Source organism: Chlorocebus sabaeus, chromosome X, assembly GCF_047675955.1.
Source record: "Chlorocebus sabaeus isolate Y175 chromosome X, mChlSab1.0.hap1, whole genome shotgun sequence".
Taxonomy (NCBI): Eukaryota; Metazoa; Chordata; class Mammalia; order Primates; family Cercopithecidae; genus Chlorocebus; species Chlorocebus sabaeus.
Genome location: NC_132933.1, coordinates 111990146 through 112012720, shown reverse-complemented (window position 1 = coordinate 112012720; position 22575 = coordinate 111990146). Strand labels below are relative to the sequence as shown.

The 22575-nt window shown below is 45.0% G+C and overlaps 1 protein-coding gene and 1 pseudogene across 1 annotated transcript; one reads left to right on the top strand and one right to left on the bottom strand.

Annotated features, from left to right (window-relative positions):
- Positions 1 to 4493: 4493 nt before the first annotated feature.
- Positions 4494 to 5449, bottom strand: LOC103231819 (TNFAIP3-interacting protein 2 pseudogene; annotated as a pseudogene).
- Positions 5450 to 7190: 1741 nt separating this feature from the next.
- Positions 7191 to 9262, top strand: LOC103231821 (putative E3 ubiquitin-protein ligase makorin-4). Its single transcript, XM_007991429.3, has one exon. It carries the CDS (start codon positions 7191 to 7193, stop codon positions 8700 to 8702), a length of 1512 nt encoding a protein of 503 aa, XP_007989620.1. The 3' UTR covers positions 8703 to 9262.
- Positions 9263 to 22575: the final 13313 nt, after the last annotated feature.

Sequence of the window (22575 nt, the reverse complement as noted above, 5' to 3'; positions counted from 1 at the left end):
TTCCACAGTACATAGCCCCAGAGAGAGATGTCTTTAAACTGTCAGGCTTTCATTTTCCATGAATTCATTTTCCATGAATTTGGCAAACCAAATAGGCCATCGGCAATAGCCAAGAAGTCAGTAAAACCATAACAAGGTTCATCAAAGGAAGTATTGGCTGGAGCTATGAGAATGGCCTTGACTTCTACCCGTTAAGTGGAGCCACATTCATTTTTGCTTCTGCATAGCTGGTGGTGAGGTCGAATAGCTGCAGCATTCCAGTAGACACTATTGGGTTTCAGTTTAGCTGAACCATCAGTGAAACAGGCCCAGGCATTAGAGAAACTTCTGTGAATCAACAGTCCCATTGAGTCAGTGGTTTTGCTTCAGGCAACCACTTGATTTTTGAGGAGGTTGATCAGGGGAATAATTGAATGGGGATAACTGTTAATTTTTCATCTAAGTCAAGATGCTGCTTGGACCAGGTCAGCTGCTTTCTTGAATACATTTCCTTCTGACAAGGGAAGCTTATTGGGCCCATTCCGACCTGTTAGTCACTGAGTTTGAGCCGACCCACCCCAAAATAAGGATATAAGGCTGGAGAGTCTCAAGGCCTCCATGAGTCAGGTGTTCAGTTTTGACAAGAGCTGTAGCAAGCTAATAGCTGCTTTTCAAAAGCGTTGTTTCTAGTAATCTTATATCAAGGAGACGACTAGTCCTAAATCCCAAGGGGCATTTCTGGGTGAAAGCTGCCTCCCTTTGTCAGAGACTTCAATTAGCAAAATAATCTGTCATGATCATTAAGTTTATAGCACCCTAAAGGTACAGAGCATGCCACAGCTTGCAGGACAGCTTCAAACACAATTTATTGGTTTAAGCCCCACTCAAAGGATGCTGATTTGGCAAGTTCACTGATATAAAGATCAAGTAGCATGACTGAGTGAGGCACATACTGTTTCTAATACCCTAAGAATCCAATAAGGTACTGGACTTCCTTTTTGATTTAGGGAACCAAAGAGAGAGTGGTTTTTCCATGACCACCACAGGGATTGAGTGTTATAAATCCACCCACATAGTTCCAAGAAATTTTGCTTGGTAAGCCAACAAGTCACCATCTGTATAGTGAAAGCTTTGGACATCAAAAGGTAGAAGAACTCATGCTAAATCCTGACTCACCCACTGGTGACAAATGGCAGGAGACCTTAAGTACCCCTAGGGGAATGCCTATAAACATACACCGGAGGCCTTGCTACATGAATGTGAACTGATATTGATCCTCAAGTGTTAGTGAGAAGGTGCTGGTAAAAGTCTAAGATAGCAAACCAGGTGTAATCAGCCTGTGTAATGGATTCAGTTGCAGTTGCAATATCTGGAACAGCCATGGCTATGAAAACAACAACCGATCAGTCAGCAATAATCTAAGCCTTCATCACCTGCTTCACTGGTCATACAGGGTTATTGTATTGAGATAATGCCTTATTTTTCACTTCTGATGCCTTTAAGTCCTTAATCAAGGTTATGATTTCCCTTTCTCCTCTTGGGATTCTTTAGCTTCTGTTGGACCATCAAGGAGGAGACAGAGAGGTGGGTTGAGAAGCAACTTATACCTCCCATAAACATTTCTCTATATGCCACTCTTCTGAATCCTGCAAATCTCCCCTCACCCAACCCTGGCACTTATGGGATGGGAATATAATACGTCTTTCCTACTGTACATTCAGATGCAGAAGTAACAACCACAGTACATTGAATTGGCCCAATGGACCTTACCCACAAGTTAGATTTACTTCTTCACTGTGAACCCTGCCTAAGCACCATTAGCTGGATCTGAGGGCTTTTGCCTTCCCCAGGTCTGGGTAGGATAATGACTTGGGCACCTATGTTCAACAGAGCCATAGCAGTTTGAATTCCTCACTTTCCCCAAATTCCCCTTGGATGAGTAGACATGGTTTTCAGTTCTCTTTAGGGTCAGGAAAATCTTGGCCCCACCTCTAATAATCTTTCTTTTTGAAGTAGCTGAGGTTGGGGTAGAGAAGGAGGGAGAGATCAGGGACATGGAGGGAGAGAGTGGCTCTGAGCTATTAAACAAAAAAGCTTTGCATTTAAGGAGTGTGGCAGAAGCTTATGGTGCAACCAAAAAAACTTTCAGTGTTTTTTCCTACTCACACTTTAAACTGACTGGGTAGAGATCCTGATGGTTGACACTATCCATTTCAGCTTTGGAGACCCCTTCACTTAGTCATAGCTGCATGTTTTCTAGCTGAAGCTACTGGGTTTGTGACCCCTGGCTGACTTGACCCAGGCTTGCACAGCAGCAACCTTCTTTGAGAATTCCACTCTGCTGCCCCATCACCAAGATAACATCGCTTATGTTCTCACCCAGTTTCAACACAAGGAAAGTTTTCCAGGGCAGCAGCATCTACCTAGGTTTGATCGGGTCAGTTTCTCATTCTCCAGTGGATCACCTTTGCCAGCATTGTAAGCCCCAATTCAAGGCAGTAAGAGCCTGAATACTACTCAATGCCTCACTATGGTTTCCCATGGGAGTTTGTCTGTCTCGGAAATCTCCCTGAAAGGCCCACAGCTCCCTTATTGCAGCCAGGATCTATTGCAAAAAAAAACCCCTCTAAGACCTTTTACTGTTCTCTCCTAGTGGATCTAAGGCAGACACGATGGACCGCAGGAGGGGCTGAGCCATAAGACCCAGTTTACGTTGCCATTCTTCCTTGACAAGCATTACTAGCCCCACTTCCTCATCTCCCAAGTGAACCAGCCAAACTCCTAATGATGTGCCTGGTTTCTGCCCACAGTGGTCATAAATTTCCCTCCTTCCACACATCTCTGCAATTGTTGTCCAAAAGAGGGCAGACTCTTTTATGCGCACCAGACAATACCTAGTACTAGTTGTTACAGTGGGGCAGACCTGAAGCTAACTTCAAATTGTTCAGGAAGTTCTACACCAGCAGGAGAGTTAGCAAGAACCAGGGCACCATTTGAGCAGGGGTCTTTGAACCTGCTTCCTGGTACTCAGCCTGCATCCACCTCTTCAATCTCCATCATTAACAGGCAATAAAGTGAAGAACTATTTATGGCCTAGTTGAGCAGATAATTTGGTCAACATATTTCAGTGACTTTCCTCGAATTTATTTTCTTGCTCTGTTGCCCAGACTGGAGTGCAGTGGCATGCTGTTGGCTCACTGCAGCCTCGACTTCCCAGGCTCGAGCAATTCTCCCACCTCAGCCTCCTGAGTAGCTGGGACCACAGGCACACGCTACCATGCCCAGCTAATTGCTGTATTTTTAGCAGAGACAGGGTTTTGCCATGTTGCCCAGGCTAGTCTCAAACTCCTGAGCTCAAGCAATCTGCTTGCCTTGGCCTCACAAATTGCTGGGATTACAGGTGTGAGCCACCAAGCCTGGCCCTCAAATTTCATTAAATGTACCCACAATATCCTCATCCTTCTCCTTCTAGAAAGCCATGTCTCTGTCAGTATCCAACCCTCCTCACTAAAGCTGTCAAGAACTATAAAAGGTCTGAGATTTTGTCCTACTGAACAAGCTAACAAGTCAGCCCACCACAGTTTCATGGAATCTGGTAGAAAACATGAGACACAGAGATGGACAGTGTTTTACTGTAGAAAGGTCAGTCACCAGATATCAACATTTTGGCACCAGTTTCTTGAGCCCCGATTACGCAGGGGAACTCCTCTGTGCTGGTGCCCTGAAAACCGTGCATACATCCTCAAAGGCCATGTAGGCAAGGCTCAACTGCAAGCCGATGGCAGAAGGCCCTGTGATCCTCCCCAAGCATGAGAGGATAGGCAGTCTTGTGAGGAGCTGCCATACCGCCATTTCTTATTTGCCTCTCTATTTTTTTTTTTTTTTTTCCACAGGAGCAAGAACATTTATTATAAAAATAGGTGGATAAAATAAGTGTGCTTTAACTTCTGGATATATGACAAATGCTATTGTGATGCAGTTTTTAAGTGCAGACATGTGGCTCTGCAATGACAGGGATGGGCCCCCTAGTGTGATGTGCAGCCACAGTGCTCCATTTGACAAACCTCCTGGTTCAAGGCAGAGAGGAGACACCTTATTCTATAGAACAGGATGGGGCTTCAACCCTGGGGACCATACAAGTGGCTCCCACAGGCAGCCACCCCTTTCTGGCAAGCCGTGGCATACCCAGATGCAGGCTGGGGGAGGGGCTGGCACACCGGCCCCAGATTGCTCTGGCTTCAGCCTGATGGAGACACAAAACTGGGATCTCCCTCTGCCAGATGTTCCTGACCCCATCTCCACCTCCAGCCTCTAGCCTCATTGGGAGTTCCCTGTGACCCAGCCTGTTCCATAGCCAAAGGGGGACCAAAGTGAACGATCACAGTGCCTCACACCTATTCTAGGGGACTTGAATCTCAGTGGAGCTTAATCCATGGCATCTGAGAGCACGCACCCTGTCCCTGAGGGCAGCTGTGCCGGGCAAGGGGGCCGCAAGGGCATGGGTGGAATCTTGGTCACTGGCAGCACTCGGCCACATGCCTGAGGAGCTCTTTACCTTGTTAGTCACAGAAGCACTGCAGGCAGTGAGGGCACTGAAGGTCCCCCTGGCCTCTCTGGGCTGTGCCAGGATGCCCGCCCTCTGCAGGGGGTTCCAACTGCTGGGACCCAGTCCCAGGCCTCCAGCCACCAGGCGCAATAAGCTCCACTGCATCGGTGGCCAAGTACTTGGCAGTTTTGCTCCCAGCATGAATCCAGCAGGCATCTGGCTCTTGAGAATCCTGTCTCCAGGACGCCTGGTGCAGCAAAGAGGTGACCTTTTCCTCCAGTTCCTGATTCCTACCTTGAGCCCGTTCCTGATCTGCCCTTTCTGACATGAAGTCATCCTTGTAAGCGAGAATCTGCTGTTCCAGTATCTGCATCCATTCCAGTGCAGCATCTGGGGCCGTCCTTGAGGCCGCCAGCTTCTACTTCACTTCTGCACAGTCGTTTATTTTCTCTTCCAACTACCTGTTGAGCTGGGAGATCTTCCTCATCAGCTCGGGCTCATGGAGGGTCTGCAGCCCCCTGAGCTGTGCATGGAGCCCCCTCACGTATTCGTCCCTGCTGACATCGTATCGATGCCACTTGGCATTGAGGTCTTCAACGTGAGTCACCTTCTGTTTTAACAATCGATTTTCTTCCTCAATAACACTCTGGACAGAGGTGTCCCCACCTGTATGTTCTGACTTTCAGGACTTCTCTCCCCCACGTTCCTTTGTGCATGCTGTCGTTCATCCAGACACTTGGTCAGATGCTGACACATGTGGGCAGTGGAGGTCAGCGTCCTCCGCAGTTGGTGGGTCTCGTTGGCCAAAGAGCGGCACAGAACATCACTGGCCCGCCGGGCCGGTTTCCCCTCCTCCATGCTCCTCCGCACCAGGACAACTTCCTTCTCTCGCTCGTGCTGTGGCTGGCTCAGCAGCTGCTGCATCTCCTTCTCTTTCACTCCTAGCCGCTCAGTAAGCCTCTCAACTTCCTATTTCCTGGTGTATCTGGGCCTCCGCGGCGCCGTCCTCCTGCTATTGCAGCTGCTCCGGAAGCGGGCCACCTGCTCCAGCAGCGCGTCCACCAGGGACCGCGCAGTGTTCCCCTCCAGCGCGGTCAGCCGGGCGCGGAGGCAGGCGATGAGGGAGTCGCAGGTGGCCAGCTGGTCCTGCAGGCGCCGCAGCCACTACCCGACCTCGTAGTATATAGGCCGCAGAGTTCCGAGCTGCGCGCTGGGCCCCCTCCCAGCCGCCCAACCCCGGGTCCCCGCACGTGACTGTGGGCCTGCCTGGGAGGCCGTGCGGCCACCAGCAACTTCCGTGCCCGGGCCCCGCCGCCTCTCTATCTTGAGGGAGTTTCTCATCGCCTCTTGGTTTCAATGAGGTGTGGGAATTTCCAGCTTGTCCCTTCTCCCTTAGGGAGGCTAAGCTGCAGGCTATAAAACTACTTAGCTACAGTATAGAAATGGCTCCTCTGGCAAGGTGGCTCACGCCTATGATCCCAGCACTTTGGGAGACCGAGACGGGTGGATCACTTGAAGTCAGGAGTTCCAGACCAGCCTGGCCAACACGGTAAAACCCTGTCTCTACTAAGAATACAAAAATTAGCTTGGTGTGGTGGTATGTGCCTGTAATCTCAGCTACTCAGGAAGCTGAGGCAGGAAAATCACTTGAACCTGGGAGGTGGAGGTTACAGTGACCCAAGATCATGCCCCACTGCACTGTAGCCTGGGCGACAGAGTAAGATCCTGTCTCAAAAAAAAAAAAAAAAAAAAAAGAAAAAAAGAAAAAAAGAAATTAAAAAAAAAGAAAGAATAATTAAATGACTCCTCAGCAACAGGGTGCCCCAACACTCATGTTTCTTCTCATTTGGCCTCTTTTGTTTTGGTGTCCTACTGTGGGACAAAGAATGCAGGGAGCTGACACCATGCTGTTCTTTTTCTGTCTATGTAATAAACTGTCTGAATCTAATCAGTGCTTGTTGTCCCCTTACCAGTCAAATCTGTAAGCCTGCTCAACACATTCTCACAACTCTAAAGAGGACCAGGTAACACCTGCATGTGCAGTGGATTGCATTATAGGAGAGAAACCCTGGACTTAGGGAATCTGAACCTTTTATAATGGGCAGTAATCATTCCTGCCCTTCACTCCAGAGGGAAACTATTTTTATTATAGTGGACAGTAAGTATGCCTGCCCTTTGCTTCAGATGTAAACATTATCTTTACTATGTTAGACAGTAAGCATGCTTGCCCTTTTCTTTGGAGGGAGACACTACCGCTGTCTTTCAAGGATGCACTCTATACAAATATCCTTGAAAACATAGTCCAGAACACAGGACAGTACAGTGCCTTACTTGCAAGATGTGCAAGCACACAAGACCTATGAAGAACTGTCTCCCAACAAAGGATACATACAGAAGGAGAAAAAAACTCTCTTAAACAAAAAGAGGCGGAACCGGCAGGGACCGAGCAGGTGCCTCAGTCTCCTTCCCCTCCCCTCACCTGGTCCTTGCCATCTTCTCCTCACAGCCAGACCGGAACTATGTGATCCTGGAAGTTCCGGGGCCTTTGGCCCTATGTGATCCCGGAAGTTCCGGAGCCTTTGGACCTATGTGATCCCGGAAGTTCCGGGGCCTTCTGGGGCTTTCCTGGGCGTTCCAGGGCCTTTGGAGCATTGGATAAGCAGTAATGGCGGAGGCTGCAGCTCCCGGAACAACAGCCACAACATCAGGAGCAGGAGCGGCAGCGGCGGAGGCGGCGGCAGCGGTCTCCCCGACTCCGATCCCCACAGTCACCGCCCCGTCCCCGAGGGCGGGCGGAGGGGTCGGCGGCAGCGACGGTAGTGGCGGCAGCGGCGACAGTGGTGCGAGCGATGACAGCGGCGCGTGCGGCGGCAGCGGCGCGTACGGCGGCAGCGGCAACAGCTGGACTAAACAGGTCACCTGTAGGTATTTTGTGTATGGGATTTGTAAGGAAGGAGATAACTGTCGCTACTCGCATGACCTCTCTGACCGTCCGTGTGGAGTAGTGTGCAATTGTTTTCAGCGAGGGTACTGTCTTTATGGAGACCGCTGCAGATGTGAACATAGTAAGCCGTTGAAACAGGAAGAAGCAACTGCTACAGAGCTAACTACAGAATCATCCTTTGCTGCTTCCTCAAGTCTCTCCTCGATAGTTGGACCACTTGTTGAAATGAATACAAACGAATCTGAGTCAAGAAATTCAAACTTTGCAACTGTAGGAGCAGGTTCAGAGGACTGGGCGAATGCCATTGAGTTTGTTCCTGGGCAACCCTACTGTGGCCGTACTGTGCCTTCCTGCACTGAAGCACCCCTGCAGGGCCCAGTGACCAAGGAAGAATCAGAAAAAGAGCAAACCGCGGTGGAAACAAAGAAGGAGCTGTGCCCCCATGCTGCAGTGGGACAGTGCCGATATGGGGAGAACTGTGTGTATCTCCACGGAGATTTATGTGACGTGTGTGGGCTGCAGGCCCTGCATCCGATGGATGCTGCCCAGAGATCACAGCATATACAATCGTGCATTGAAGCCCATGAGAAGGCTATGGAGTTCTCATTTGCTGTGCAGCGCAGCAAGGACAGGGTGTGTGGGATCTGCATGGAGGTGGTCTATGAGAAAGCCAACCCCAGCGAGCACCGCTTCGGGATCCTCTCCAACTGCAACCACACCTTCTGTCTCAAGTGCATTCGCAAGTGGAGGAGTGCTAAGGAATTTGAGAGCAGGATCGTCAAGTCCTGCCCACAATGCCGAATCACATCTAACTTTGTCATTCCAAGTGAGTACTGGGTGGAGGAGAAAGAAGAGAAGCAGAAACTCATTCAGAAATACAAGAAAGCAATGAGCGACAAGGCATGCAGGTATTTTGATGAAGGACGTGGGAGCTGCCCATTTGGGGAGAACTGTTTTTACAAGCATGTGTACCCTGATGGCCGTAGAGAGGAGCCACAGAGACAGCAAGAGGAAACATCAAGCAGACACCAGGCCCAAGGACGGAACCACTTCTTGGAATTCTTTGAGGAAGGAGCGAACAGCAACCCCTTTGATGAAGAAGAGGCTGTCACCTTTGAGCTGGGAGAGATGTTGCTTATGCTTTCGACTGCAGGTGGGGACAACGAACTGACAGACTCTGAAGATGTGTGGGACTTGTTTTGTGATGAAGAATTTTGTGTCTTAGATCTATAGAAACCTTGCGTGGTGTGTGAGCTGGTCTGCTGACCCCAGACAGCAGCTGTCCCCTATGGTGGTGTGGCAGTGCCTGTGTTCTCTCCTAGGCAGGCCTATCAACTCCAGGTGCTGTGGTAAGAATATTTACCCAGGGCCTGTCTTCTCAACCCCCTCACCTTTCCCCAAGGAGTGTGTTGTTTTCCCTGTTGAAAAAAGTTACAAAAATAAGTCTTAAAGTTCGTTTTTTTGTTTGTTTGTTTATTTGTTTGTTTTTTGAGACACGAGTCCCACTCTGTCACCCAGGCTGGAGTGCAGTGGCATAATCTTGGCTCACTGCAACCTCCGCCTTCCGGGTTCAAGCCATTCTCCTGTCTCAGCCTCCTAAGTTGCTGGGACTACAGGTGCATGCTACAATGCCCAGCTAATTTTTTTGCATTTGTAGTAGAGATGGAGTTTCACCATATTGGTCAGGCTGGTCTTGAACTCCTGACCTCAGGTATCCACCTGCCGCTGCCTCCCAAAGTGCTGGGACTACAGGTGTCAGTCACCGTGCCCAGCCTTAAAGTTAGTTTTTTGTAACAGGCATGAGCCACCGCACCTGGCTTTAAAGTTAGTTTTTTGTAACAGGCATGAGCCACCACGCCTGGCTTTAAAGTTAGTTTTTTGTAACAGGCATGAGCCACGGCGCCTGGCTTTAAAGTTAGTTTTTTTGTAACACGAATTTAACTGTTGGACAGTTAGTTTAGGTGTGTTGCATCATCTGTTTTCAACCAGATTGTGTTTATGGACTTTTCACACACTAATTTTGAGGACCCCAGGTTCAAAACTAAAAGCAGTGGCCCTGCTTTGGGATCCAATGATAGGAGTGATGGGTGAAGGGATCTAAGCTGGCCAGTAGCCTTCTAAGCTTCTCAAACCTGCATAGATGCAGTATTATTGGCCTTGGTAGAAGACCTTGGTTTAGTGGTTTAAGTCTTGTATGGCAGTTAGATCTTAAAGGACAAAGCAGTATATTGGTAGTTGTCAATATAGCAGTACTAGCTATGTTTATATAAATAAGAGAAATGGAGTTAGCCATAGAGGTTAAAACTACCTGGTTATCCCATATATTAACCCAAACTGGGTCTTGGATACACAGTTGTATTTAATGTTTTACGATCTAGTCTTTCCGATATAGGCATTTTCTGAAAAACATTTGTCCTCATTTGGGGCATTTTGTTGTGGGTTTCACCATGTTGGCCAGGCTGGTCTCGAACTCCTGACCTCAGGTGATCCACCCGCTTCAGCCTCCTGAAGTGCTGGGATTACAAGCGTGAGCCACTGCGCCCATCCTGACACTTTGATTTTAACCCAGTAAGACCTGTGCCGGGCTTCTAACCCCCAGAATTGTTAAGATGATACATTTGTGTTGTTCTAAGCCATTGAATTTGTGGCAATTTGTTATAGCAGCCTGACATTTTGATTTTAACCCAATAAGACCCCTGCCAGAATCCTGACCTTCAGAATTGTTAAGATAATAAAATTGTGTTGTTCTAAGCCATTCAGTTTGTGGAAATTTGTTACTGCAGCCTGACACTTTGATTTTAACCCAATAAGACCTGTGCCAGACTTCTAACCTCCAGAATTGTCAAGATAATAAAACTGTGTTCTAAGGCATTCAGTTTGTGGTAATTTGTTATAGCAGCAATAAACAACCAATACACATACTTTAAGTGGAGACCAATATTTAATTTTCCATGCTTTTATAATAGTTATAATGACAAGTTAATCATAGTAAATGCAAGTCAGGAAATTTTTTTTTAATGTCTTGAAGTTTAATATCTGGTTCAGAAAAGCATCTTTGTCCTATGAAAGACATGAGCTTAAAAAATTGTCATTCCATGGGAGTATAAATTGATACAACTGTTTGGAAGGCACTTTGGCAGTAGCTAGCAAAATTTTAAATGTGAATACTCTTTGGCTCAACAAGGTAATTCTAAGAATTGTGCTACTGATTTTCTTTCATAAATTGATGATAATGTATAGACAAGAGTGTTTATTAGATTGTTTGTGATTAAAAATTGCAAATAACTTACATGCTTACCAAAAGGGACTGGTAAAGAATAGTATACAATGGCATTTTATGTAGAATTAGCTCCATCAATAAGTACTAACATGTCCATAACACATAAGGGAAATAAGCAAGTGGCAGGTAGTGTGTATAGAATAATTTCATTTTCTTTTTTTTTTTTATATTATACTTTAAGTTCTAGGGTACATGTGCATAACGTGCAGGTTTGTTACATATGTATACTTGTGCCATGTTGGTGTGCTGCACCCATCAACTCGTCAGCACCCATCAACTCGTCATTTACATCAGGTATAACTCCCAGTGCAGTCCCTCCCCCCCCCCATAATTTCATTTTCATAAAAGGAAATGTGTATGTATATGTGTTTATATAACACAAAAGCATTAGGTATAGTAAATTTACTATACCAAAAACAAAGGTATAGTAAATAGGAAAAAATTCACTCACTTTTTACTGTCTGCATGTCAGTAATAGTTATGGCTACTAATATTTTTTTTTTTGAGAACGAGTCTCACTCTGTTGCTCAGGCTGGAGTGCAGTGGCATGATATCGGCTCACAGCAACCTCTGCCTCCCAGGTTCAAGCGGTTCTCATGCCTCAGCCTCCCAAGTAGCTGGGACTACAGGCGTGCGCTACCACACCCAGCTAATTTATGTTGTTTTAATAGAGACGGGGTTTCACCATGTTGTCCAGGCTGGTCTCGAACTCCTGACCTCAAGTGATCCATTCCCCCTCGGCCTCCGAAAGTGCTAGGATTACAGGCATGAGTCACTGTGGCCAGCCATTATGGTTACTAATACTTTTGCAGTTGGAATATATCAGCTTCATCATAAAATGAAAACCTGAAGAAATAAAAAAAATGTTTTGTGATAACCCTTAGGTGATTTGATACTCCCACATGTGATTAGCAATTTGGCGTGCCTCTAATTCCTAACTGGATTACTAAGTTTTTAAGTGACTGAAAAAAAGCAAGAAATGGCTTCTAATTCAGGACAGTACAAACCAAATAAGGAACAAACAAAGGGAACAGCCCACAAGGCCACTAGGGGTTCAGAGGATGAAAAGACTGCTATGGGCTCTCAAAGGTGCCGTCAGAGTCATTGGTGGCACCCATGAATTAGGACATGGAACAACTTCACTTTGACTAAACTTGGGGACCGCTTGGGGTTATGCAGTGGCTGTAAGAATGCACCTCACAGGACCGGGCACGGTGGCTCACGCCTGTAATCCCAGCACTTTGGGAGGCCAAGGCAGGCAGATCATGAGGTCAAGAGATCTAGACCATCCTGGCCGACATGGTGAAACCCCGTCTCTACTAAAAATACAAAAATTAGCTGGGCATGGTGGTCCATGCCTGTAGTCCTAGCTACTTGGAAGGCTGAGGCAGGAGAATCTCTTGAATCTGGGGAAAGGAGGTTGTAGTGAGCCGAGATTGCACCAATGCACTCCAGCCTGGCGACAGAGTGAGACTCCGTCTCAAAAGAAAAAAAAAAAAAATGCACCTCACAGACTTGCAATGACAGAGAGCATAATTGAACAAGGGCCCCCAATGCTATAGTCTGAAATCCATTGCCATGTTTGCGCTAAAGCCACACCTCCCATGAGTTACTCCCAGCCAGTGACAGCAAGGATACTAAGGCTGACACTTTCCTCAGATACACAGGACTCCTTTGTGAGCTGACTTTGGCTCGAGGCTCCCCCTAGTCCTTGCTGAAACTTCCTTAGGCTTCATGGTAGTCTAGGATGTTTCCTAGTCTTGACCTTCTCTCTCTCTCTCCACTTTGGGTTAGTCTTGCGTCACGATCTGACAATTTGCCCAGCCTCTATCTGACTTTCTCCCCATTTTGTATAACAGCCTTTATCTGGCTCCCTCTTTATCTGGCATGTCCTCTAATAAAATAGTACCTACCTTATGAGTTTATCTTATCACTTTATAGATGAGGACGTTGAGGCTACAGTTCTGGAGTTCGAAAGTCCAAAATGGATGTCAGTGAACTAAAATCAGGGTGTTGGCAGGACTGGTTCCTTCTGGTGGCTCCATGCCCTTGCCTTTTCCAGCTTCTGGAGGCTGCCTGCAAAACCAGCAATCACATCACTCTGACCTCGGCTTTTGTCATCATGTCTCCTTTTCTGACTCTGATCTTGTAAAAACCTTGTGATTATAACAGGCCCAACTAGATTCAGAAAAATCTCCCCATTTCAAAATCCTTAACGTAATCACACCTGCAAAGTCCCTTTCGCCCTGTCTCAAAAAAAACAAAAAACAAACAAACAAAAAATAGTGTATTCGACTCATGGTTCTGCAGGGCTGTAAAAGAAGCAGAGTGCTGTCATCTGCATCTGGTGAGAGCCTCAAACTGCTGGCACTCATGGTGGAAGGGGAAGGGGAGCTGGCAGAAATCACACAGTGAGAGAGAAGGTAAGAGATGGGAGGGAGGTGCCAAGCTCTTTTTAACAATTATCTCTCAAGGGAGCTAATAGAGTGAGAGCTCACTCACTCCCCACTCCACATGGGGAGGGCATTACTCTGTTCATGAGGGATGCATCTCCCATTACCCCAACACCTGCCATTAGGCCCATTTCTCTCTCTTTTTCTTTTTTTTGAGATGGAGTCTCGCTCTGTTGCCCAGGCTGGAGTACAGTGGCCGGATCACAGCTCGCTGCAACCTCTGCCTCCTGGGTTCAAGTGATCCTCCTGCCTCAGCCTCCCAAGTAGCTGGGATTACAGGTGCCCGCCACCACACCTGGCTAATTTTTCTATTTTTAGTAGAGACGGGGTTTCACCATGTTGGCCAGGCTGGTCTCGAAGTGATCCACCTGCCTCAGCCCCTCAAAGTGCTGGGATCATGGGCGTGAGCCACCACACCCAGCCAGGAAAAGGTATTTTATATTTATATCATTGCTGTGCTGTTTATTCATTTGTATAAATTTAAGTTCCCATCTGGTATTATTTTCCTTCAGCATGAATAACTTCTTTGAACATTTCTTGTGGTTCATGTTTGCTGGCAACAAATTCTCTCAGCTATTTATCTGGAAAAGTCTTTATTTCACCTTCATATTTTACCTGTATTTTCTTTGTGTACAGAATTCTAGGTTGAAATTTTTTTTCAGTGTTTTAAATATGTCATTTCATATTCTTCTGGTTTGCATAATTTGTGATGAGAAGTCTGCAGTTTATTTTCTATTTCTCTCTCTTTTTGCTCCTCTGCAAAGCCATTTCCTCTTGCTATTTTTAATATTTTCTCATTATTATTGTTTTATAGGAATTTGATTATGATTTTCCTTGGTATGATTTCCTTAATGTTTATTCTATTTGGGACCATTGAGCTTCTCATAGCTGCATATCTGTATGTTTATAATTTTCATCCAGTTTAAAAAAAATGTTTTTGAGAAAGAGTCTCACTCTGTCACCCAGTCTAAAGTACAGTGACATGGTCTTGGCTCACTGCAACCTCCGCCTCCCTGGTTCAAGTGATTCTCGTGCCTCTCAGCCTCCCAAGTAGCTGGGATTACAAGTGCATGCCACCATGCCCAGCTAATTTTTGTATTTTTTGTAGAGACAGGGTTTTGTCAAAACTCTCGACCTCAAGTGATCCGCCGACCTCAGCTTCTCAAAGTGCTGGGATTATAGGTGTGAGCCACTGTGCCTTGCCCAGTTTTTAAAATTTTGACCATTATTTCTTCAAATATTTTTTTCTGCTACTACCCTTTCTCTCCTCTCCTGAAAGTCAATTTTGAGTATGCTAGACTGCTTGATATTGTCTCACAGGTCAGTGAGGTTGTTTTCCTTTCTTCTTTTTCTTCAGTCTTTTTCTGTGTCTGCTGCATTTTGGATAGTTTTTATTGTTATGTCTTCAAGTTCACTAATTTTTCTTCTGCAGCATCTAATCTACTATTAATCTCATCTTTGCTGACTTCAATTACACATCTGTTAGATCATTAATATTGTTTCTCCCAGGCCACTGAGGCTCTGTTCATTTTTAGCCTCTTTTTTCTCCTTATACTTCAGTTTAGACAGACTCTATTGCTATTTTTTAGAATTCATTGACCTTTTCTTGTGTAGGTTCTAATCTATTGGTAAGTCCATCCAGTGAATATTTCATTTCAAATACTATATTTTTTAGCTCCAGAAGTTCCATTTGGCTCTTTTTAAAAAGAATTGTGGTACAATATACAGAACTTAATATTTACTATTTTTACCATTTTTAAGTGTCCAGTTCAGTGGCATTAAGTACATTCACATTCTTGTGCAACCATCACTGCCACCCATCTCTAGAACTTTTTCATATTCCCAAATTGAAACTCTGTACCTGTTAAACAAAAACACCCAATTTCTCCCTCCCTCCCAGCCCCTGGCACCCACCAGTTTACTTTCTGTCTCTGTGAATTTGACTATTCTAACTGCTTTATATAAGTGGAATCATATAATATTTGTCATTTGGTTCTTTTAAAAAAGTCTTCTGGCTGGGCGTGGTGGCTCACATCTGTAATCCCAGCACTCTGTGAGACTGAGGCAGGTGGATCACTCGAGGCCAGGAGTTTAAGACCAGCCTGGCGAACATGGCGAAATCTCATCTCTACTAAAAATACAAAAATTACCCGGGTGTGGTGGCGCACATCTGTAATCCCAGCTACTCGGGAGGCTGAGGAAGGAGAATTGCTTGAACCTGGGAAGTGGAGGTTGCAGTAAGCCAAGGTCACGCCACTGCACTCCAGCCTGGGTGACACAGTAAGACTCTGTCTCTAAATAAATAAATAAGTAAGTAAAACTTAAAAGTCTTATTTTTCTCCTCTTTATGTTATGTTTTCCTCTAAGTATATGAACATACTTATAATAGCTGTTTAAAGTCCTTGTCTGCTAATTCCCTAATCTCTGTCACCTCTGGGTCTATTTCTATTGACTAATTTTTCTCCTGATATGGGTCACATTTTTATGCCCTTTAGCAAGTTTAGTAATTTTGACTGGATGCTGAACATTATGAATGTTACATTGTTGAGGTCTGGATTTTATTGTCTTCTTTAAGGCATGCTGGGTTTTGTTTTGACACACAATTAAGTTCCATACAGTTCAGGCTGATCTTTTCATGGCTTATTTTTTAGCTCTCTTACGGGAGGTCTAGAATAGCCTTTCATCTAGGGCTAGTTTAGACCTATTATTGAGGCTTAAACTTTCTGGGGTCTACTGAATACCCTGGTGTTTCTCCACTCTGAGTGGTCAGAAGTCAAACATCTCCCAGTCCTATGAAAACTCTGAGAATTTTTCAGCTAACAGCTCCTTGGTGGTACTCCTTTCTGTGGTAGTTATCCTTTGCCTAATCTTGTGGGGTCTTACCTATTATGTATGCATTAATTTATAGTCAGCCAAAGGAAGTCAGCTGATCATTTTAGCTTTCTCTGCATAGCTCACTCTTCTCTGGTAGTCTTCTCCCCAAATTCCAGCTATCTCAGCTTTCGTGAACTCCAATCTTCATCTCTTCAACTCATCAAGACTTCTGTGCTGTGCTTGGATTTCCCCTCTCACACTGCATTCTGGAAAGTGCCCCCAGTGAGTAGGTATCTCTTCATTTGGTTCCTTTCTTTCAGATATTGCAATTCCATGCTGCCTAGTGTTCAATGTCTAGAAAAAGTTGTTTCATGTATTTTGTCCAGTTTCTAGTTGTTTACATTAGAAAGGCAAGTCTTGTACTTGTTGCTCCATCATGGTTGACAGAGGAATTTACCCTATCTTTTTTATATAATGCTGGCAATTTAGTTCCTTTTATACACTCCCTTCATGTGAGTTTAAAAAAACAACAAAAAACAAAAAACTTTAGGACAGGCACAGTGGCTCACACCTGTAATCCCAAACTTTGGGAGGCCGAGGTGGGTGGATCATTTGAGGTCAGGAGTTCAAGACCAACCTGGCCAACATGGTAAAACCCCGTCTCCACTAAAAATACAAAAATTAGCTGGGCGGTAGTGGCATGTGCCTGTAATCCCAGCTACTCAGGAGGCTGAGGCAGGAGAATTGCTTGAGCCTGGGAGGCAGAGGTTGTGGTGAGCTGAGATCACGCCACTACACTGCAGTCTGGGTGACAGAGCGAGACCCTGTCTCAAAACAAAACAAACAAACAAAAAAACTTTAGACAAAAGAAATGTAACAGAGTTTAGCTGGGCAAAGAACAATTCACAAATCAATCAGCTCCCAGAACTAGAATAGGTTCAGTGTGACTCGGGCTACCACATTGTCAGATAATATTTATGAACAGAAAAAGGAAAACAATGTACAGAAAATGGAAGTAAGGTACAGAAACAGCTGGATTGGTTGCAGCTCAGTGTTTGCCTTGTTTAAATACTGTTTGAACAGTTGGCTGCCTGTGATTGGCTGAAGCTCTGTGATTGGCACAGAGTAGGTTATAGTATATTTATACATCCAGTGAGGCTACAGTTCACTATGTATGGAGAAATGTTTAGGCTGAACTTAAAATATGTTAGGAGGCGGCTTTAAACTTAATTTAACATGTTTTTATGACTGGGCACAGTGGCTCATGCCTGTAATCCCAGCACTTTGGGAGGCCAAGGTGGGCAGATCACCTGAGGTCAGGAGTTTGAGACCAGCCTGGCCAACATGGTGAAACCCTGTCTCTACTAAAAATGCAAAAATTATCAGGGTATGGTGGTGCGTGCCTGTAATCCCAGCTACTCGGGAGGCTGAGGCAGGAGAATTACTTGAACCTGGGAGGTGGAGGTTGTAGTGCGCTGAGATTGCACCACTGCACTCCAGCCTGGATGATAGGGTGAGACTCAGTCTCAAACACAAACAAACAAAAAAGACATGTTTTTACAACCAATTCATCAACAATTTTTGCCATATTATTGCCTACATATCTCCACCATCAATTTCTTCTCTCCAATACCATTGCTACTTCTTCAGTTGAGGCAATCTGCAGTTTGTAGTGTGGAGTGCTTCAGAGTTTTCTTTCTTTATTTTCTGAGACAGAGTCTCGCTCTGTTACCCAGTCTGGAGTGCAGTGGTGCAATCCTGGCTCACTGCAACCTCTGCCTCCTGAGTTCAAGCAATTATCCTGCCTCAGCCTCCCAAGTAGCTGGGATTACAGGCGCCCACCACCACACCCAGCTAATTTTTGTATTTATAGTAGAGATCGAGTTTCACCATGTTGGCCAAGCTGGTCTTGAACTCCTGACCTCGTGATCCATCCACCTCAGCCTCCCCAAGTGCTGGGATTACAGGTGTGAGCCACTGCACCTGGCCTCAGAGTTTTAATAAAAGCTTCATTTTTTTCTAACATTGTGTCCCTCTGTACCATCTGCCACACAATACTCAGAATATTTGTAAAATACAAATATGACCCTATTGTTCTTCAGCTTATGAAACTGCCTTTGCAAAAATTTTAACAATGAGAAAATTATGTCAGTGAGACATCTGACCTAACCAACTCCATCTTGCCTTTAACCTCCAAACTGCCCTTGGTCACTCCTGGGCATGGGCCAAGCTAACTTTGGGAGAAATTTATAGTTTAAATGATAATAGCCCTCCCAAAACTAAACTGCCTTTATAAAGCTTAAAGGCCACAAGTTTAGGATTATGAAAGGGGCCTGAATTCTGCTAAGATGTAGGTATAGTTAAACTATTACCAGCCATTGTTCTGGAGCTCACAAGATTTGTATCTCCCCCAATTACTCCTATAAATAACATCACTATTATAGAAGCTAAGATTGGCCTTTTGAGACATCCTTTCCTACCTTTGCATTTCTGACAAACAGATGACTCCACTCAGACCCAAGACTCAAGACTCAACTGGTCCTGTGGCCCCCACCCAGAAGCAGACTCAGTGCACAAGGACCATTTTCCATACCTCTATGATTGCACCTCCAACCAATCAGCAGTACCCATTCCCTAACCCCCTGCCTGCCAAACTATCTTTAAAAAACCCTAGCCTCTGAATGTTCAGAGAGGCTGATTTAAGTAATAATAAAACCCCAGTCGAGGTGGAGGTTGCAGTGAACCAAGATTGCACCACTGTACTCCAGCCTGGGCAACAAAATGAGACTCTGTCTCAAAAACAACAACAACAACAACAAAAAACCACACACACAAAAAACCTGGTCTTCTGTTTAGCCAACTCTACATGTATGAAACTCTTTCTCTATTGCAGGTCCCCTGTCTTGATAAATTGGCTCTATCTGGGCAGTGGGCAAGATTAACCTGTTGGTGGTCACACATAAACCTTACAGTGGCTTCTCACTGCCTATGATAAAGTCCATTCTCTTTAGCTTAGTTTATGAGGTCGTTCCTTTAGGATCCCAAACTAGATATGGACATCTCTTCCTGCCCCACCCTTCTTCCCTTTACCCTCCAACAATACTAAACTCCTGGTAGTTCCATAAACGCTGTGTCAATTCAAGGGCTCTGAAAAGCAGAGGCAATGACAGATGTAGATGCACATGAGGTTTATTCAGGGAAACACCTCAGAAGGATAAAGGGCAGAGGGAGTGGGAATAGACAGACAGAGCCTTCAAACTGTGATAGAGTTCTAACACCTATGAAAGAAGAAAAGGATAGAAGGAAGAACTGGACAGGAGGAGCTTAGGTTGCAGTGCAGCTCTCTGAGAAAGTCTTGGTCAGGCAGGTTGAGAACCCCAGGGTGAACACTGACCACTAGGGAATCCCTCATCAGCAAGAAATGGCTCAATTCTAGAACTCCTGTCAGAGGCATCCTAACCAGAGTGACTGCATCTTGAAAACAAGTGGGATAAAATCAAACCTGCTGGGTTACATTCCCAGGGAATTGGACTCTCTTGGTCACAAGATGTTTATGGTCAGTGATGCTGACTAAGTAAAGAACCAGAACTTATGCAAATGTTCAAATATATTAAGAACGAAAAGCAGCCTGGCAGGCGCAGTGGCTCATGCCTGTAATCCCAGCACTCTGGGGAGCCGACCGGGTGGATCACCTGAGGTCAGGAGTTCGAGACCATCCAGGCCAACATGGTGAAACCCTGTCTCTACTAAAAATAGAAAAATTAGCCAGGTGTGGTAGTGGGCACCTGTAATCCCAGCTACTTGGGAGGCTGAGGCAGGAGGATCGCTTGAACCCGGGAGGCAGAGGTTGTAGCGAGCTGTGATTCGGCCACTGCACTCCAGCCTGGGCAACAGAGTGAGACTCCATCTCAAAAAAAAAGAACAAAAAGCATTCTTAGTTTAAGAATAGGTTTTGTTTTGAAGATAATAGTACACTTGTAAATTCTTGTTGAAATCAATAGTAACATAGGAAAATAACAATACTGATAGCCTAACACAAGCTGATCACAAGCTTTTGTGATCACAAGCTTTTTTGTACACTATACTTAACAGCCTATATAAGCAAGTACTATGCTTAAGATCGGGGAGTTTCTCCTCTTGCTTTCTGAGGATGCCCTACTCTGTAACAGCGTAATCTCTGATAAACTATCTTAACTTCACTATACTCTGTGACTCACCCTGAATTCTTTCCTGTGTGAGATCCAAGACCTCTTGGGGTCTGGGGCAAGACCCCTTTTCCAGTGACACTCCTGCCATGCTAGATCATTGGCGGGAGTAAAGCAGAAAAAAATTTGGCCTCAGCATGAATGCAATGGCAGATCCTGAAAGTGAGGTATCTGGAAGCTGTTGACCAACTACACTTCCTATAGCAGGTTTTCTGGAAGGGAGATCTTAGAAGGAAGTTCACCTCCGTGGCTGCCTAGTGTGATTTTTCCCACTTCTTTGTCTTTGCTAACACAGTTTCTGCTATTTGAGATGCCTGACCTCCCCATCTATTTCCCCCAGGACATGCATACTTATCTTTCAGGACTGACTTACCCATCAGTCTTTCAAGAAGCCTTCCCTGACTGTCTATCCCAGCCCCCGTTAGATGTCCCACCTTATACATAGTTTTATCATAGCACTTAGCATTCATGTTGTAATTGTCCTTCACGTGTTTTGTCCCTTGCCCTTTATGGTGAGAAACCATTTCTTTCTATCTCCAGTACCTCATTCAGTGCCTGAAACATGGTAGGTGCCAGATTGTACTTTACCTTAACATTGTTGCACTTCATCAGCGTTGCTCCACAAATGCCAGAAAGTACGTGTGCAAATGAAATTATTCTCTATCAATAGGCTATAGAGGTCACAGTCCTTAATGCAGTCCTTTATTCGTACAATTTCCATTTTGTATTATATTTGTTCCTGTGAGAATCCATTGATAATCTCTGACAAACTGATTTACATTACAGTAAGTGGCACCCCCACTCTGACATTATTTGCATTTAAAAAAGTGAAGTCTGAAAGGGGGAATTCCTTTTGCCAAAGAGGAATTTCAAGCATCTGTTGCTGGCCAGTGAGGTGAATTTTTTTGAAGGGGCCAGAGGCTGTTTCAGGGAGCAACTATCAAATCATCCCATAGAAGGAGGTGATTTGAGAACTATCTTGAAGACTTCAGCAAAGTCCCTAAGGAGGCCTGAATTTGGAAAGGCAATGGGAGTGACCGCACTAGCATTTAAAGAGACATTTTTCGTTTTCCGTTTTCCATAGCTAAATGCTCTGGTTGAATCTCTGCCCCTTCCCCCCATGTTTTTGTGTGAGAGAAATTCTGCTTCTGCCAGCAGTGCCTGGGATTCTGTCCAAACAGCGTGCTGTCAGCAGCATCAGCCAGCAGGAACGCATAATCCTCCGGTTTTAGTGGGTGATGTTAACTAAGAAAATACTGCAGACTTTTCTTGTTCTCATGGTGTAACTCGCTCACTTCAGACCTGCCCCTTTCTCCAGTAGTTGCCCCCTATACTTGAGGAAATTTTTTTTTTTTTTTTTTTGCAATACAATAGCCAATTCAGGAAACTAGTCAGCATCTCCCAGGACAAAAGGCAGCTTTTCAGACTGCAATGTCACTTTCTTTCATTACTGTCATTCCTTGGGTCAAAGGGGCACAATGACCTCAAGTTTTTAACATTTCTGAAATCGAATTGTTACAGGAAAGGGGTCCTGATCCAGACCCCAAGAGAGGGTTCTTGAATCTCATGCAAGAAAGAATTCAGAGTGAGTCCATACAGTAAAGTGAAAGCGAGTTTATTAAGAAAGTAGAGGAATAAAAGAATGGCTACTCCATAGAGCAGCCACAAGGGCTGCTGGTTGCCCATTTTTTATGGTTGCCCATTTTTTATGGTTATTTCTTGATATATGCTAAACAAGGGGTGGATTATTCATGCCTCCCCTTTTTAGACAATATGGGGTAACTTTCTGATGTTGCCATGGCATTTGTAAAGTGTCTTGGTGCTGATGGGAGTGTAGCAGTAAGGATAACCAGAGGTCACTCTCGTTGCCATCTTGGTTTTGATGGATTTTAGCCAGCTTCTTTACTCCAACTTGTTTTATCAGCAAGGTCTTGATGACATGTATCTTTTGCTGACCTCCTATCTCATCCTGAGACTTAGAATGCCTTAACCATCTGGGAATGTGGCCCAGTAGGTCTCAGCCTCATTTTACCCAGCCCCTATTTAAGATGGGGTTGCTTTGGTTCACATGCCACTGACAACACTGTACTACAACCTAGTTCAAGCCAACAAAATTTATTGAAGATTTATTATATGCCAAACTGCATAGTGTACATAGAGCAGAATGATTTAATTTGGTCAAAGCATATTGAGGCTCACATGGAGCTGGCACTAAGGCTATAAAGAATGAATCATGGCCACTACCTTAATTAGCTCAGTGTAGTCAGACAGACAGTCTACAATTAGAAAACAATGTGATAGGCTGGGCGGTATTCTCTAAAAATATTCTACTAAAAATACAAAAATTAGCTGGG